The sequence below is a fragment of the Gouania willdenowi genome, chromosome 11 (assembly GCF_900634775.1).
Source record: "Gouania willdenowi chromosome 11, fGouWil2.1, whole genome shotgun sequence".
In the NCBI taxonomy this organism is placed as follows: Eukaryota; Metazoa; Chordata; class Actinopteri; order Blenniiformes; family Gobiesocidae; genus Gouania; species Gouania willdenowi.
The window spans coordinates 6,365,716-6,381,791 of record NC_041054.1 but is presented as its reverse complement, the minus strand read 5'-3'; the positions used below and the strand labels follow the sequence as shown (position 1 = coordinate 6,381,791).

General features: G+C 38.1%; 1 protein-coding gene across 6 annotated transcripts in view; it reads right to left on the bottom strand.

The window, feature by feature from the left end:
- Nucleotides 1-16,076, bottom strand: part of rbms3 (RNA binding motif, single stranded interacting protein) — a 365,750-nt gene that overhangs the window by 47,071 nt on the left and 302,603 nt on the right. For all 6 annotated transcript variants that reach the window (XM_028460582.1, XM_028460581.1, XM_028460583.1 and 3 more), the window contains 3 exons: nt 9,226-9,269; nt 6,436-6,532; nt 979-1,029 (listed from right to left, as the gene is read on the bottom strand). In XM_028460582.1, the coding sequence (XP_028316383.1) occupies nt 979-1,029; nt 6,436-6,532; nt 9,226-9,269 (192 nt within the window). The remainder of the gene's footprint in view (nt 1-978; nt 1,030-6,435; nt 6,533-9,225; nt 9,270-16,076) is intronic.

Genomic DNA, 16,076 nt, shown 5'->3' with positions numbered 1-16,076 from the left:
TTTTGTTGTGACATTGTGTATTTTTTCTCTCATTGAGTGTGTCTGTGTTGCCGTTTTGTGTGTCGCTGGTAATAGTGAGAATTTTTCTCTCTTAGTGTGTTTTTGGTGTCATTTTGTGTATCCTTTGTCTGTTCATTTTACTATATTATTCACTACTTTTTTTCCCGCTTGTTTTGTGTTTTTGTTGTCGTTTTTGGTCATCATTTTAAACTAAAAATAAACAATATAAAACCCCATATTTAAATGCTTTCATTTGTTTATTTTACACTCTCTCTCAAGTACCCCCTGTAGTGCCATCGCATACCCCCATTTGAGAAACACTGCCTTAGAAGGTAAATAATAAATACCAAAGTCTAAAAAGTGAGAAAAATCCAATACTTCATAGTCTTTAAACTACTAACACCCTCCAGTTATTATTCACTGCTTGTAAAATACTTCAAACATTAAAGAATATTCAACTAATACGAGTGTATTATTTAAGATTTGGACATATTAGTTATTCCTGTATCATACACACGCAGACACATAAATCTGCAAAGGCCAGACATTATGGCAAAAATACCACTGCATGCTATGTGACCACCACACTTTTCTGCAGACTGCTGTTAGTGAGCCAAATCTAATTATTATTAATGCTTCCCCGTCTCCTGTCTGGGCTGGTAACCCCGAGCAACAGTCCACAGAGTGTCTTCTTGTGCTGCGGTCTGGCAAATGATGCTGATTTGCTTCCTGGCACAACCAATATCTATAAAAACATACTTTGTACACAAAGGAAAAATTGAAATGTGCTTATTAGAGGAGGATGCTGTTCTGTGAAGCCATTAAAATGTTTCCTGAGTAATTGAGCTGTGTCACACTGAAAATGAGTTACAGGGCATAAACTGTATAACGTATAACTAGAAAACATATATGTTTGCATTTTGTACAGAGAACAAAACTAGGTGCAACATCTACTATCAAAGCAGGCTCCGTACTCACTGTAGGTTGCATAACATATTGTTGATGAGGCATCCATGACGTACTCTGGACCTGCAGAGAAACACAAAACATATGATGAAGTCCATCAAACAGCGACTTAACAGCTGGTTACACATGTAATGTTTCACCTAAAGAATTATGGGAAAAGGAGTACAAGTTTTTCCTGCTTTCCCATTTTTAACAATTGTTACTTTTACATGAAGCCTGTAGATCAGTGGTTCCCAAACTTTTCACAGTTACGACTCCTTCAGATATTTAACCTGAAGCCATGTGCTCCCTACTCCTGCACACTTAAAAAACATAATAATGTCAGAAAAAACTTGCTGTTTAAGACTAAAAAAGGAGGATTTTGATTAGACTTACAAAGACACCAGCATTTAAAGAGGCAGAGGGAGATATTTGGTCATGTTGTTGTTGATGTAATGTGTTTGTTGCTGATTTGAAATGTTTTTACTGATGATTTTAAATGATCTTACTGATGATTTTAATGTTCTTATTGATTTTAAGCTGTTGAATGTTTTCTGTTGCACTTTTTGATCACGTAAAGCATATTGAGTTGCCTTGCCTAAAGGATAATGTCAACTTTTCTTTTCGTGTATAATAAAACTAATGTAAACTGAAAACTGTTAACCTCTGCGTACACTAAGACCTGATGCCATTGTTGTTTGTTGTTCTATGTGCATGTATATACAGTATGTGCAAAATATAATGAAAACCCAAAGTGAAAAAAAAAAACAAAAAGCGGGGTTTTTCAACCTTGGGGTTGTGACCCCATGTGGGGTCACCTGGAATTTAATACGGTCCGCACGATTAAATTAATCTGATTGTGAGCAATATTTAAAATACGGGCTCTGCACTCTGTAGTAATGCATTTAATTTGTTAGCCTTTGGTACATTTTAAATTATTGAGTTAATTTAAAAAAAAAATTTGGTACAATTCTTATTTAAGGCTTCATTTTGCACTGTAAACTGTACACATATTGTTTGTTTGAAAGTAGTGTAATGAAAACACAGATGATAATTAATTGTGATTATAATCGTGAATACAAGATTGATCAAAATAATCGTGAATATCATTTTGACCATAATCGTGCAGCCCTAGTACCCACTATGACAATTTGCATACCCCTGGGGGTACTCGTACCTTAGTTTGGGAACCTAGGCTGTAGATGAAATCAGTGTGCCCCTTTTTGTACCCATCTGATTTGTTCCACAGACACAAGTGATGAAGAAAAACCAAAAAAACAACATTAAGACCCTTTTAAGTCCAAGTACACAGAGTTGTGCAGACGCAGTATGTGAAGAAAATTAAACATATGCATCACAACCAAACAGATGCATCTCAGAATGATTAAAAAAAAACAGAGACAATGTGACTAATGAAGGGAGTGGAGGAATGAAGGAAGAACAAACAGAGATGCTGGATAGAGAAAGCAGACAGCTTGTAGCAGACAAACACAGCCCGGCCACTGATCCCAGTAAAAATGATCAGACCCAACAAAGACAAACATGGAATAATCTGCTGTGTGAACAATCAATCCTCTGAGCCAACCCAAATGCATGATTTGGCTCCTCACCCAAACATGTCTGACAGATCAAGCCAAGTCTGCTGGTTTAAACACAGCAATATTTGTTTTCCAAAGCGGAACAGAAAAGCAACCCCGCATAGAAAATGCTTTAATCATTAATCCTTAGCATTCCCACAGATAGTGCCTGATCATCATGTGATGATTATGGAACTAGAATCTTGAGACTGGAGCCAGATATGAAGGCTCTGTTACAGCCGGCTCGGACTGTAAGGGATTTAAAAAATGAAATATCCAAATATCCAGAACTTTTGAACCCAAATTAAAAACCTCCTCCAGCTTTGAAGCAACATTTTTACGTGAAATCTTCAGAAAAAAATGCATTATAGCTGCAATGAAGGTGTAGCAGGAGCCTATAAAATTACTGTGAGTGCATGTAAAGCCTAGGTTCCCAAAGTGGGGTACGCAAATTCTCATAGGGGTACATGAAAAAACCAAAAAGCTCAACAACATTGGAAACTAGAATACAAATAGAGCAGCAGTCAGGAGCCTCCATGCATTGTCACACATTCCACATTGGCCTCTGTAAGACTGCCCTCTAGTGGTGACAGAGAAACAATCTTGCCAAAAAAGCTAAAATATGTCCAGAGCTACATTGCTTTGCGCTAGCTAAACATGCAGGATGCCCTTTGCTACTGTCTACTTTTGTGAAAGTGAATTTTCAGCTTTGAAAACAATAAATACAACAAGCCTGTGTGTGGAGAAAGTTGCAGCAAGATGTATTTCACAGTTTCAGGCTGATGAATATGTTGCATTACTGTTATATGATCAATCAATAAATGTTTGGTAGACTTCTTTTTCAAAAAGTAAAATACATTGTTTCTCACTGAAAATGCCAGTAGGTTAATTCATTAAATAAAGTGAGAATTCTGAATAAAATGTTTTCTTGTGTGCTTACAGATTATAAAGCCACACTGCAGACTTTGTGACCTAAAGAGTTGACCCATATGAGTTATTTTAAATGATTCCTCAGGCCAATATACAGCGCTTGACAGTATCAATGCTCCGAGCGGGGCTCTTGAAATACCACCCATGTAAGTTTGGAGATGGACCGTCTTTGGCCTGGTCATGTTACCTGGAGAACACCTGGAGAACGTATCACTTTACGGCAGTCACGTGACCACAGGCTCTGATACTCATTGGGCTAAAGGCTTTTGCTACTATTTTTCCACCTGTTGGACTCCTGGTCATGGCCGAGGCAAGCAAAAAGTTTAAAACTGCTTCTGAGGAGGTTAAAAAGTTACAAATTCCCGAAGTTACAGGTTAACTACTGTCTGCATACACAATCTAAAGACAAGGGAGGCTGGCCCAACTGACTGATTTTTGCAACAGTGCTGCGGCGCTTGTGGCCACTAGGGGCACTTGACGTGAAAGTTACAGGTCTAGCGCCCCTAGTGGCCAAAAATTACAAAGTGTGCCTTTTAAACGTTATTATATAGAATTCCTCAACAGGATAGGTATAATTCAGAGACACATTTCACTGTAGGGCTACAATGTATATGACATTACATTACTATGTTTTCTAAGTGTGCAGGCGTAGGTAAGACATAGTTTCAGGATAAATGTCTGAAGGGGTACGGGACTAGAAAAAGTCACTCAGCTACACATTTAGCCCGTTAGCCCTGATCTACGCTGTTATACTGCAGTCTAAACAGCCACATGAACAGATATTTGGTTAGTTGGTAAAACAGGCCAAAGGAAAACATTTTGATATGGATCTGGCCTGGACTGGGTCCTGCTATATTAATGGATTATCAGTTTTTCCCCCCAGAATCACATCCTTTGATTTTTCAGACTGACTTAAAGTGGCGTCTAAAGCACAGCAAATGGATTACTGCTTGGTTTATTTGCAAATCTGATAAATTCCTCCTATTCTAAAGTGCGACTCGGGCAATATCTTCTTAAAAGGCAAGAATGACATACAGAGTCATCTCTGGGCACTTTAAGATTTTCATTACAAAAGCAATACTTTCCATCATAAAAGGAGTGATTTCTTTAGTTTGGCATATATGGTTGCCCGGCTGCTCCTTTCTTTTTCTCTTTTTTTTCCTCTGTCTCTTTGTACTTGAGCACAAGATGAAGGATTCACCTTCCAGCCGTGACTGGCTGAAGGGCAAAATTACAGGAAGCAGCGGCAGAGCTGCCTGATATTGAAACTGTGGGGATTAATATTCCTCAAAAGCCCAGCCATTGTTTTTGATAAATCAATTTGGGAAGCCTTCAGAGAGCGGATTAGAGACGCGCCCTGGCCCACTTTTTCTACCTCCTTGTCTTAAACCCCCCCCTCCCTGCCCTTCCAACGCAGGTACTGGACCAGAGTTTTAATCAAGCATGCCTAAAAGACGGATACAGCAACCTTCAGCAGCACACCCTCCTCTGCCTCTCCGGTCCCAGCCTGTGCCATCGTACCAGGACAATCACTAGCTTCTCCTTGTTCATCCTTCCTGTTTATCTGACTTTGTAAAGCATAACCAGAGGTGAAAGTAATGGATTACAAGTACTGACGTCACTGTAATTGAGTTGCGTTTATGGGTACTTGTACTTTTTAGAGTATATTTCTAAATTAGCAATTTTACTTATACTTAAGTACGATTTAAAAGAAGTAAAGTAATTTGTTACATTTCTACACCCAACCATTACTGAGTAAATTATATTTTTTGTCTTAAAATGATCAACTACAAAAAAATGAAATGACCAGACAACAATCAAATGCATCACATCATAGCCGACCAATCAGATCAGACCAAAATAAATGAAGTTCCAATTGTGTAAGATTTGGTCTTTTCCTTTTTAAGTTTATACATGAGATGTTGACAATATGCAAGGGAACTGTGGCAAAAATAAACGTGGGGGGTGAAAGTAACTTTTTACTTGCACATGAGTATTTTATGTATGACTTACTTGTACTTTTACTTGAGTACAATTTCAAACAAGTAAGAGTACAATTCTACTTTTACACTTTACACCTCTGGCCATATTCTATAGCTGTGGTTCCATTAACCTTGGAAATGAGAAAAATCTAAATTGAATAAAATAATAAGAACTGGTAATGGAAACATCGGAATTTCGAAAAAAAACATTGCAGATATCGCTAAAATGTTTTGAAAACTTTCATGAGGAGGAATTTCAGACGTTTCGATATTGAAATGTGTCACAAAAGTGCAATGGAAACACTTTTGAATTGGGTCACATGACCACTTCTCTCCAAGAAAATATGATGCGGTACGTGTAAACAGAAGAGGAGACCGGGAAATTTCTGAACATTAGACGTGAAACAACAAAGGAATACCAAGTGTTATAAGGAGGTTTTGAGTGTCCCTCTTTCTGCAGCAAAGTCTCGCGAGATGAAATTTCATGGGAGTTACGAGGCTCCTCCCAAAAACAAGCATCAATGGAAGCGCAATTATACTTTGTCGACATTTAGAAAGATCGCTTTTATTTTGCGAAAATCCGTAATGGAAACGCAGCCCATGTTTTTAAGTTTTTGTTCCTCTCTGCAGCACTGCTCAACAAAATAATAGTGCTAACTTACATCAATATCTGGATGAGCCACATAATGTTAAGAGTATGAGAGGGAGGGCAGTTCTTCAATCCTTTGGAAACGCTATTAATAAATGGGGTACATTTATTTTGTCTACCTTGTCAGCCGTAATTAAACGCTTCTCAGTTTGACGCCTGTTTAGTTTGCCGCAAACAGAACAGATGTCATCAGACACAGCTGGAAACGTGAAGAAACACAAAAAGGAAAGGACGTCGTGCTGCTTTTTTGCATCCGCCCCCTCACTTCCATCCTCTCTGCTTAATGTAAAAACCCACCATTGCATATTTGCTACTGTAGTCTACCCTATACCATAGCGTATTACGAGCCCACCTGATATGTAGAAACAGGGGAAGCAGCGATGAAGGGCGTGATGGAGGTCTGTGCGATCATGCGGTTGGTGGCGATGCTATAAGGCGAAGAGTAGAACCTGAGGAAAGAGAGAGAGAGAGAGAAAAAGAGGCGGATGAGATGATAATTAGGAACAAACGCTAGAGATTGGCTTCAGGACAAAGTGCATTGAGTAAACAGCAGCTTCCTGTTAGCTTACTTGACAGGAATGAAGACATGTGATTGGTATTTGGCCTGTTTGTGCTTTAATGAAACACACTAAGCAGCCTTGATGCTCCAATCTTTTCAAAGCACACATACCCTTGTTAGCCTTAAATGATGTGACAGTTTAGGGACTTTGGTTGTTTTACACTCATTATCCAGCTAAAGGAGAGATGATTTTTATCCCCCTAAAGCTACAAACCAGAGGATGCACCGTCTAAAAAGGGATCTTAAGTAAAACTAGAAATTTCTATTTGCACACGACCCACAGAAAGAGAAAAACCAAAGACTTTTTCTTATGGATTGCACACGTTGTAAGTCTCTTTCTACCTTGTTATTCCTTCTGTTCATGCCCTAAACTAAAATACAGATTCATCAGCAAATAAGGTACACTTGTCAAACTGAAGCAGAGATGAATGTCCTTGTTGCAAACTTTTGTAGAATACAAAAAAAGGGAGTAATAGAAAGAATGGATTTGTTGTGTTGTGCCAGTCATGTAATGCACCCAAGTAAACCTATTGCTACCAGACAATCAAATCTACAGATAGAGTGAGATCACTTTCTCCTTTTTTTGCCCTTCCAAGCAGACAAGAAAGAGAGAGAGAGCTGGATCATGTTTTATAAACACAAATTGCAATTGTTACTGCTATTGAAAAAGTACAGTAAACAGGACAAACATGGTTGCATTGGTTTTACAGTCAAACATTCACGTGAACAGCTCATAAGAACAATACTTGTTCGTCATTGGTGTGGGTCAGTTGTTCAATTCTTCTATAGTGTTGTTTTTTTTTTTGTTTTTTTGTATTTTTTCATTTGTATTGTTGTCATTTTAATGTTATTTGTTCCGACCTGCAGATGAAAAGTAGCCTTTGGCTCATTCTGGCATATTTGCATTTAAATGTTGATTAATATGCACTGTCCCTTTTTTAATAAATGATATGATATATGATAAACTTTGATTTTGAACAAACGCAATAATACAAGAAACAATACTACAATAAGCAAAAGATTTGATGCAGATGGCAATAATTACATATATTACTGCATACACATACTTTTTGTGTTCGAAAGGGAGTGGGTGGCAGTATAAACTTATTTGTCCCATACATTACAGTAACAATCAATTTTCAGCATCCTACTTACCAACCATTGCTGCTGTTAATCAATTTTAATTTTGTCTCATCTTTATGTGATTTTGATTAAATACACACAAAAAAAACAACATATTAAATTCTGTCTAAATGGTCATACAATGTAAAGATATTTTCTTTATATTTTCATTTAAATTGCATGATATTTGTACACGCTTTAATTTCCTTTGGCAAACTCCAAAATCAAATTCCACATATTGACTCACGAAAGCTTTTCCTTGTTTAATTTGAATTCTCCCCTCTCAATAAATAATAAATAATTCAGGATGTAGACAGAAATATGTGCCTTTGGTCCATCCTGAGCAACACCGAGAGATTCAACTAGTTTCTTCGTATATGTATTTGATCTTTCTGATTGAGATACATACAAACTATGTTTCAAACACAAAAGGCTGATACTAAACTTTTGGCTGGCATTTAAAGCAGCTGGAGACAAATATTTTATTCGATAACGTCACAGTGTAGACCTCATGGATCAATAAATCATAAACAGATTTATTATTCTTATTGAGATTTCTTGTGTAGGCCCCAAAACTCTGTCAAAGTGACTTCCAAACACTGTCCTGATGTTTTCACAGACTAATACTTGTAATAATGCAGTAAAAACTCTTCTATGCATCCATCTCCGGGACTCTGCATCCCACAATGCAATGCGAAAAACTTTTTTGGTAATGTAAATAAATCACGTTATTACAGTGGAGATCAAAACAAACTTTCAAGCTGCAATTTCCACCTTTTTATTTTATTTTATTTTTCGAGCAAATGATCTTTCTTGATCTATGAAGTAAAAACAATGACTTCATTTGATTTCATCTCCAGCACTTTAAAATAGAGCCTCGAGGTATAGTTGGAAGGTGAAAGTAGAAGAGAACTGGCACAGAGGCCTTGATTCATTCAGATGGCAGCTACAGATGATAAAACCAGCGATTCAATGATTTAACTCTTTGCATTTATTCGTTGTTTTGGTTGGGTTTGACTCAGAGCTACAGGGGAGACGTGGTTTAGGAAGTGGGAGTGAGGAACTTCCTGTAAATAACTGAGGCCACAGGGAGACGGGAGGCTCAATGCTTTCCTTCCTGTCTCAGTAGAGTGGAGGAAAATAAAACACGTTGCAGGGTCATTTATTTTCACAGCGCCATTAAGTCATGACACGATGACACAAAAAGACGAAAACACACACAGACACTGACAAGGACACGCGCTCACATTGCTCGCTCTGCATCACTAAGCCATTTCTCAGCCTATTGCAGCGATAAAAAATGATATTTGAGGTCTATATAGATTTTCCTAATCAAACAGTAACAAAGTGCAGACACTACATTAATCTTTATGTATGGTAGGAGTATCGACTGGGGTCCTATGAGCCAGGAGGTGAGTGTATTAAAAGGTGCCAAGGATGGATTGACTATCAAACACTTACCCATTCTGCATTGCAGCAGGATCATATGTTAGCGCCATGCCAGTCTGAAAGAGAAATAAATGTAAAGAGGTTAGGATTAATGACTCATTTAAGTTGTATCAAGGTTATTTATTATACCGATACTATGTGATAAACCTGCAACAAAAGAGCAAATAGTAGAGCTATGTTAAAGGGGCAGTATTATGAAAAATTCACTTTATAGCGTTTTTTTTGTACCGTGATACACATTTCTTCCAAAGTTGAAAAAGTTCTGTTTCCTCCCTCCCTTGTTATTCCACATTTTGTAAAAAATCTACTCTAAACGGATGAGTTGGATTTTTCTCGTTTTGTGATGTCACAAAGCGGAAACTCCTCCTCTTGACAATGCTTGCCCCTCCTACCCTACATAAGAATGTGAGCTCCTCCCTCTCAAAAACTACTTCACAGGTAAAACAAACATAGTGAAGACAGGTTGATATTACGGTTAATATCTTTACGTTCAGTATATAGAAAATCCAGTATATAGATAAACCGAAGAGCGCTTGTGGTGGGTTCCCCTTTATCCAAATGTTGATGTGATGATGTGAAGAATTCTCCGCGGACACCTTCTTGATATAAACATAACATTTTATTAATACAAACTGAAGATGAGTGTCCGAGTTAGACCCTCCATCGTAGATCTGAGTGCAGCAGAGCCAAACGCTACACTGAGGAACAAACAGCCAAGCAAACACATATATGAATTGATTAGAAACCTGAAACCCAACAGGTGGAGTCTAAGGTTTTAGCCTTAACTAAAAGAAGGGAAGCAACAAATGTTTATTACGGTGGTAAAACCCCCATGCAACAACAGAGAAGCACGAGAACAGGCAAATTCCACGATTCACAGGCAATAACCGCTCCAACAGCAGAGCTTCAAAAGTGACTGGATTTGATTGTGAAACCATTTGTTCAGGCAGCCTGACAAAGGCCAATACTCAACTTTAAGTGAAAAGGTATATGGTATCATATGGCGGTCAATACACCTCACGCTCACAATCAGTTTCGATTTTAGTAGATGTTATACCACCTTGTATCGCCTTTATGTGATGATTTGACGTGTTATTAATTAAATAATTCTGTGGTTAGTAGAGGTAAGGAGGAGAAGAAAGTGAGTGTTAATGATTTACTCTCCTGCTGCTGTGATAAACACACATGCTGAGGCAGCACTGAAGTGTGTGTTTAGGCTTACTGATGCATAAGCATGAAGGCCTAAAAAATGGCCTGTTTTTAGGAGCGCTCCTAAAGTGACATTTCATAGGGCTAAAAATAAAAAAATAAAAACATCAAATACTATGTTGTTGGGGTTCTTAGAACAATTGAAGATGGATGAAAAATAGCAGATTACTGGAATTTTACTGTATTAAAAAAGCACAGAGAAAAAAAATAAAAGTATGTAAATGTAAAAATGAACATTGTGTAAAAACAATTCATTAAACTGTGATTGTATGAATTTCTATGCAGACCAAAATTATTGTGCTATTAACTGTCCCGGTTCCACCTTTAGACAACATCTCTACCTTTTTTAGATTCAGCCAATTGTAAACTTATTCCTTAAGAGTTTATTTTGACCTTCTGGTACCGATGGGAAATATTTAGGTAATTATGTCATGTCATGCTATTCTGTTTTGGAGCAAGTTGTTAAAAGTTTAGCGGATTATAATAAAATATTTCAGCATGAAGTGCAGTTGGTCAGAAGATGAATGAAAATACTAACATTTCAAGGTGTGTTGTCTGACTTTTATTAAGTTTTAAAACTGACAGATTAAACTAGGCTTTAATGATTAATGTCAAGCCTCTGAAAATTCTGTTTCTTAATTTAGTTTAACATTATTTAGTTGAATCAAGTGAACAACCTTCTAACGTTCTTCTAAACTAACACCTTCCAGTCTATTAGAAGCTTCCACTCTATAGATAACATTACACACCTTCCTACATTAAGCCATAATGTGTATGTGTACCTGACAGTCTAAGCAAAGATGTCAATATATTCTTCCCCCAATGTCATCGTTTGCTGTACATTCATTGTAATTTGTACCTGGGGAATAATGTGATTTAGACTCTAATTCTTTCTGTTCATAATAAATTAGATTAAGCCTAAATCAATTAGTTTTAAATGTGAAAATCTGGCAAGTAAAAGTTATTCAACGAGACAAAGTGAATTACTATCGAAGACGCGGCCTTTCCCCATTTCAATCATGGTTTTTACGAGTTACAGGAAATGAAGAAATGCCCACTGGAGAATACAAAGGAGTGAGCAGAAAGATGTGTTCCTTGGCTAGAGAGGGTGTGTGGCCCTGTCTGCGTGTGTGCGTGTTTGTGTGTGTGTGCATGTGTGTGGGTCAAGGCCTTCCTAGAGTCCAGAAGAGAAACCTGTGCACCACAATCCTTCATCTGCATTCCTGAAGGTTCTCTTCCACAGGAGAGCTAATCCGATTTCTTTTAAAGGAAGATTGCTTAGGATGGCAGATTTCATCAGGACACACGGACACGCACACGCACACACACACGCACACGCACACGCACACGCACACACACACACACACACACACACACACACACACACACACACACTTACTCCCTTCCCCCTTTATTCTTCAGTCGTGTTCTCTCTTCTCCATACATTTCTCTTCTTATCCTTCACTGTCCTCATCTCTTAATCTACCCCCTCCTCCCCATGTTTCTGTACCCCTTCTGCCCTTGATCCCCTGGAGGGAAACCTACACCGAGCTTTAAAGTTAGGGGCGGATTGGATCAGAGGAGCAGAAGGATCAGCGAGACTTGACCAAGTGAAACAGCGAGAGCAAAAACTCAGCATCTTCTCTGTACCAGGGAGTCTTTCCTAGAGAGATGGGCCAACAGTTGATTGGTAAACGTTGGATCAGGTAATCCAAATGGACCTTCAAAAGTATGTTAAACTGTAAAGACATTGAGACATATTTACTTGTGCTTTCATTCTTAATGATTGGGATGACTGCCTCTGAACTTCCATTGTTTCCATTGGCAGAGGAAGGAGGTGTGGAGGAGATGTTACACTCAGGCAGTGAGTTTAAGTAATAGTGATAGTTTAAGTAAATGAAAAACACTTTTAATGAAGAATTGAACTTGCCCGGGAGTCGAACCTACAACCATGGGCATTAGGGTTGTTCACAAAATTAATTTTCACAAAATTGTGCCAGATCGCTTTTTTCCTTGTTCCAATTGATGTTGTAAGAATCTGTACCAAAAATGGAGTCAATCACTGCACATTTAGGGGTGGCACAGTTTGTTCACAATGTTGATGTTTTTTCTGTTTTCATGTATAGTGTTTGAACTGTTCTAATGTTCTTACTCATTTAGTATAAATACAGGGATAAACTATTAATGACCATACGTACTTAACTTTATATCTTTAAGTTTCTGATATCTGTGAAAATTACGCATTCTTTGGTTGAGCAATATAAATTGTGAAAAAGTGTGCCACCCTTTATGGATGTTTTATTGGCTCACATTTTGCTACAGATGTTCAAACAGATGTTCAAAATATCAAAAGAAACAAGGCAAATTGCAATCTGGCAAAATTTGGAAAACTTTTTTAAAACCATTTTATTGTGAACCACCCTAACGTAACCTGGAAATCCAGACGGTCATCTATCTGTATAACATTAGATCTCATTCTGGTCACCTTCCCGTCCTCAGCAGTTTCTGTTCCAGCTCAAATGGAATCAACGAATCAGGTTAGTCTCTTTCAGTCATGTGCACGAAACGTCACTGGTGGCGCCGGAAGTTGCTGCTATCAAGAAGTCTGGAATTGTGTCAGGCTAACCCTAATGGGCATGCAAGATACAAATGTTACCTCTGCGCTGCATGGCATCTTGGCACAAACCAGGGGTGATGCACTGACCACATCATTTAAGTGATATATAACAAGAGCTCTCAGAGAGCGCAAACCTCCACCAAGAGCCAAATCTAATTTTTTCCAGATATTATCAGTTATCGGGATCATTGATCCTCATCATGGTACCAGGATTGTTCACACTTTAAAGGCTTGAAAGAAATTTCTACCAGCATTATTAAATGTACAGTAGATCTAAACATATGGGGACCCCCATTTTTTCCAAAAAATCAAGATGAAACTTACAATCTGGATGTGATCGAGATGAAACTATGTGGGGGTAATAAAGAAACCAACTAAACCTAACTCAGTCAAATTTAATTAAAAACCAAGATATCAATGTTTGAAATTTCGCCAATGATGAGAGATAGGGATTGTTGGATTTTTGAAACAGATCCAGAATCACTAGATCCTCTCCAAAGTTTAATTGAATCATCCATGCTATAAGGCCAATCTTTGGATTACATTTTTGGCCAAACCTAATCTGCTAACAGACAAACAAACCTTAAGCCTGCTGCTCTTTAATAATCCTAGAGGTAAAACTAAGGAAGGTAATACCATATTATATCCCTCACTCCAATTTTTGGGGGGTCTTGATAACGTCCAACTAAAAGAGGCTCCATGCATTCCATCAACATGTTTATGAGTCTGCACATGTTCTACCAGATGTCTAGTCTCTAAGGCTGTTTGCAGAAGAATTCCACATAAGAAAGTCCCGACTGGGAAACACTGCACCTCCATCGTTGATGCAGTCAGTTTTTGGCTCATGTCACAACAGAACCGAGGAATACGCAGAGACCGATTGTGCATCTGTGTTTTGTCCAAGTTTGAGCCCAGAGTAGAAAAACACTTTTCTATACATTGTGCAGAGCTCATGAACATGACTCGAGTAAGGATCCATTAGCAGAGCAGACGTTCAGAGGGGATGTAAATGCTCACTTTGAATGTTGAATCATAATGATTTAACATCAGGAACCTTAACAGAGTCCATGTTTCTAATGTTAGCTCAGTTTAATAACAACACACAATCATTTATTTCATAATATATGAACCAAAAAGTCCAAAAAAGGTCAAATGTATGTTTTGCCTGACATGCATTTGTAACTATTTAATCAGAGGTTTAAAGAGTACTGATATATCCTACTCAAGTAGAAGTACTGTTACTTGATTGAAATTGTACTCATCTACAAGTACAAGTAAGTCATACATAAAATACTCAAGTACAAGAAAAAAGTAGCTGAATTAAATAATACTCAAAGTAAAAAGTTACGAGTTAATTTCACCCGCCATGTTTATTTTTGGTAAAAAATCTTGCCACGGTTCCCTTTCATACAGTAAACATCTCATGTATAAATTTAAAAAGGAAGAGACCAAATCTTCCACAATTGGCAAAAAAATAAATAAATAACACCAATGAATTAAATTCAAAATAAAGAAAATTTCAAGCTCTAATTATAGCATTCAATGCTGTTTTGGCGCCGTGCATTACGTTTAATCTGATTGGTCGGCTATGATGTGATGCATTTGATTGTTGTCTGGTCAGTTCATTTTTTTGTAGTTTCACAATGTCCGTTAATCATTTTTAAAACAAAAAAATAATTTACTCAGTCATGGCTGGGTGTAGAAATGTAACAAATTACTTCTTTTACAATGTGCTTAAGTACAAATATAATTACTCATTTAGAAATGTACTCAAAAAAGTACAAGTACCCATAAAAGTCAATTACTCAATTACTGTAACGTATTGCATTATTTTCATATCTGTATTTAATGCACTGATTTTACTTCCCTGAGTTGGCTATGGTTGTATGTTGCATTACACATTGTTTTCTGTGTCCTAAAAAGTTACCTGCTTCCTGTTTGCTGTATACAATGTTAGAGTTATTAGTTTGAAGTTGAAGCACACACAACCCACACACCCACACACACACACACGCGAACAGATGGACATCTGTCAGGCTTTCACGCAGAGTAGAGAGTCAGCTGTATTTTTCATCCTCACTCATTCAACCGGGAGTAAGTGCTTAAGATGTGTGACTTTGAAAGTTTTGTGTGTGTGTGTTCCAGTGTGTGTGTGCAATTGAAAAGAGTGATGGATTCAAAAGAAGGAAAAGGAATAAAAAAGAAACATAAAACTCAAAGGCAGCCATGGCACTCGTGCTTGTGAGTGGAGAGAAAAACATGCTAATATGGCTGTCAGCATGAGACAGTGAGGCTGCGATTTTGCAGATTCCCACTTTGGACGGTTTACAAGAAAATGTGTGGTGTATTCCTCAATCAGCAGCAGCCACCCTGCAGCACTCAGCCCGTTGGAACCCCTGACTGATTCTTGCAATGTGTTCCCCCTCTCAGACTCAGTGAGTCACTCCTTCTCTCTCCCTCTCCATATGTCGCACTGGGATCGAAGGAAGACTTCAAACACAAGGAGGAAGATAGAGAGAGTCATGGTGGAGGGGAAAAAGAGAGAGTGACTAAAGCGGACAAAACAGCAGAGTGAGGAGACGCTGGGACGGGGGTAAAGTGAGCTACAGTACATGATGATGCTAAAGACGAGGTGGAGGAGGCAGGAGTAATGGATGATCGGGGCTGTTGCTCCCTTTCATCTGCTTGACACGTGGAGCGAGCTGAGGAATGGCCTCAGCTCTGATAAACAGACTTACATGTGATGCCTATCTTCAATCTTTTTCGACCCACAGCAGATCAATGGCGACATAGTACATGTAGGTCAGGGGCGTCAAACTCATTTTAGTTCAGGGGCCGAATACGGAGCAGTTTGAGTTTAAGTGGGCCACAGAAAAAGAGGAAATTCAATATTAATGTTCCCTGGTTTGAACTTCCATGTATAAATGATAAAGTATATAAGTATATCATACATATATTGGTGGAGATTTGCACTCTCTGAGAGCTCTTGTTAAATATCACTTGACTGATGTGTTCAATACATCACCCCGAGTTCATG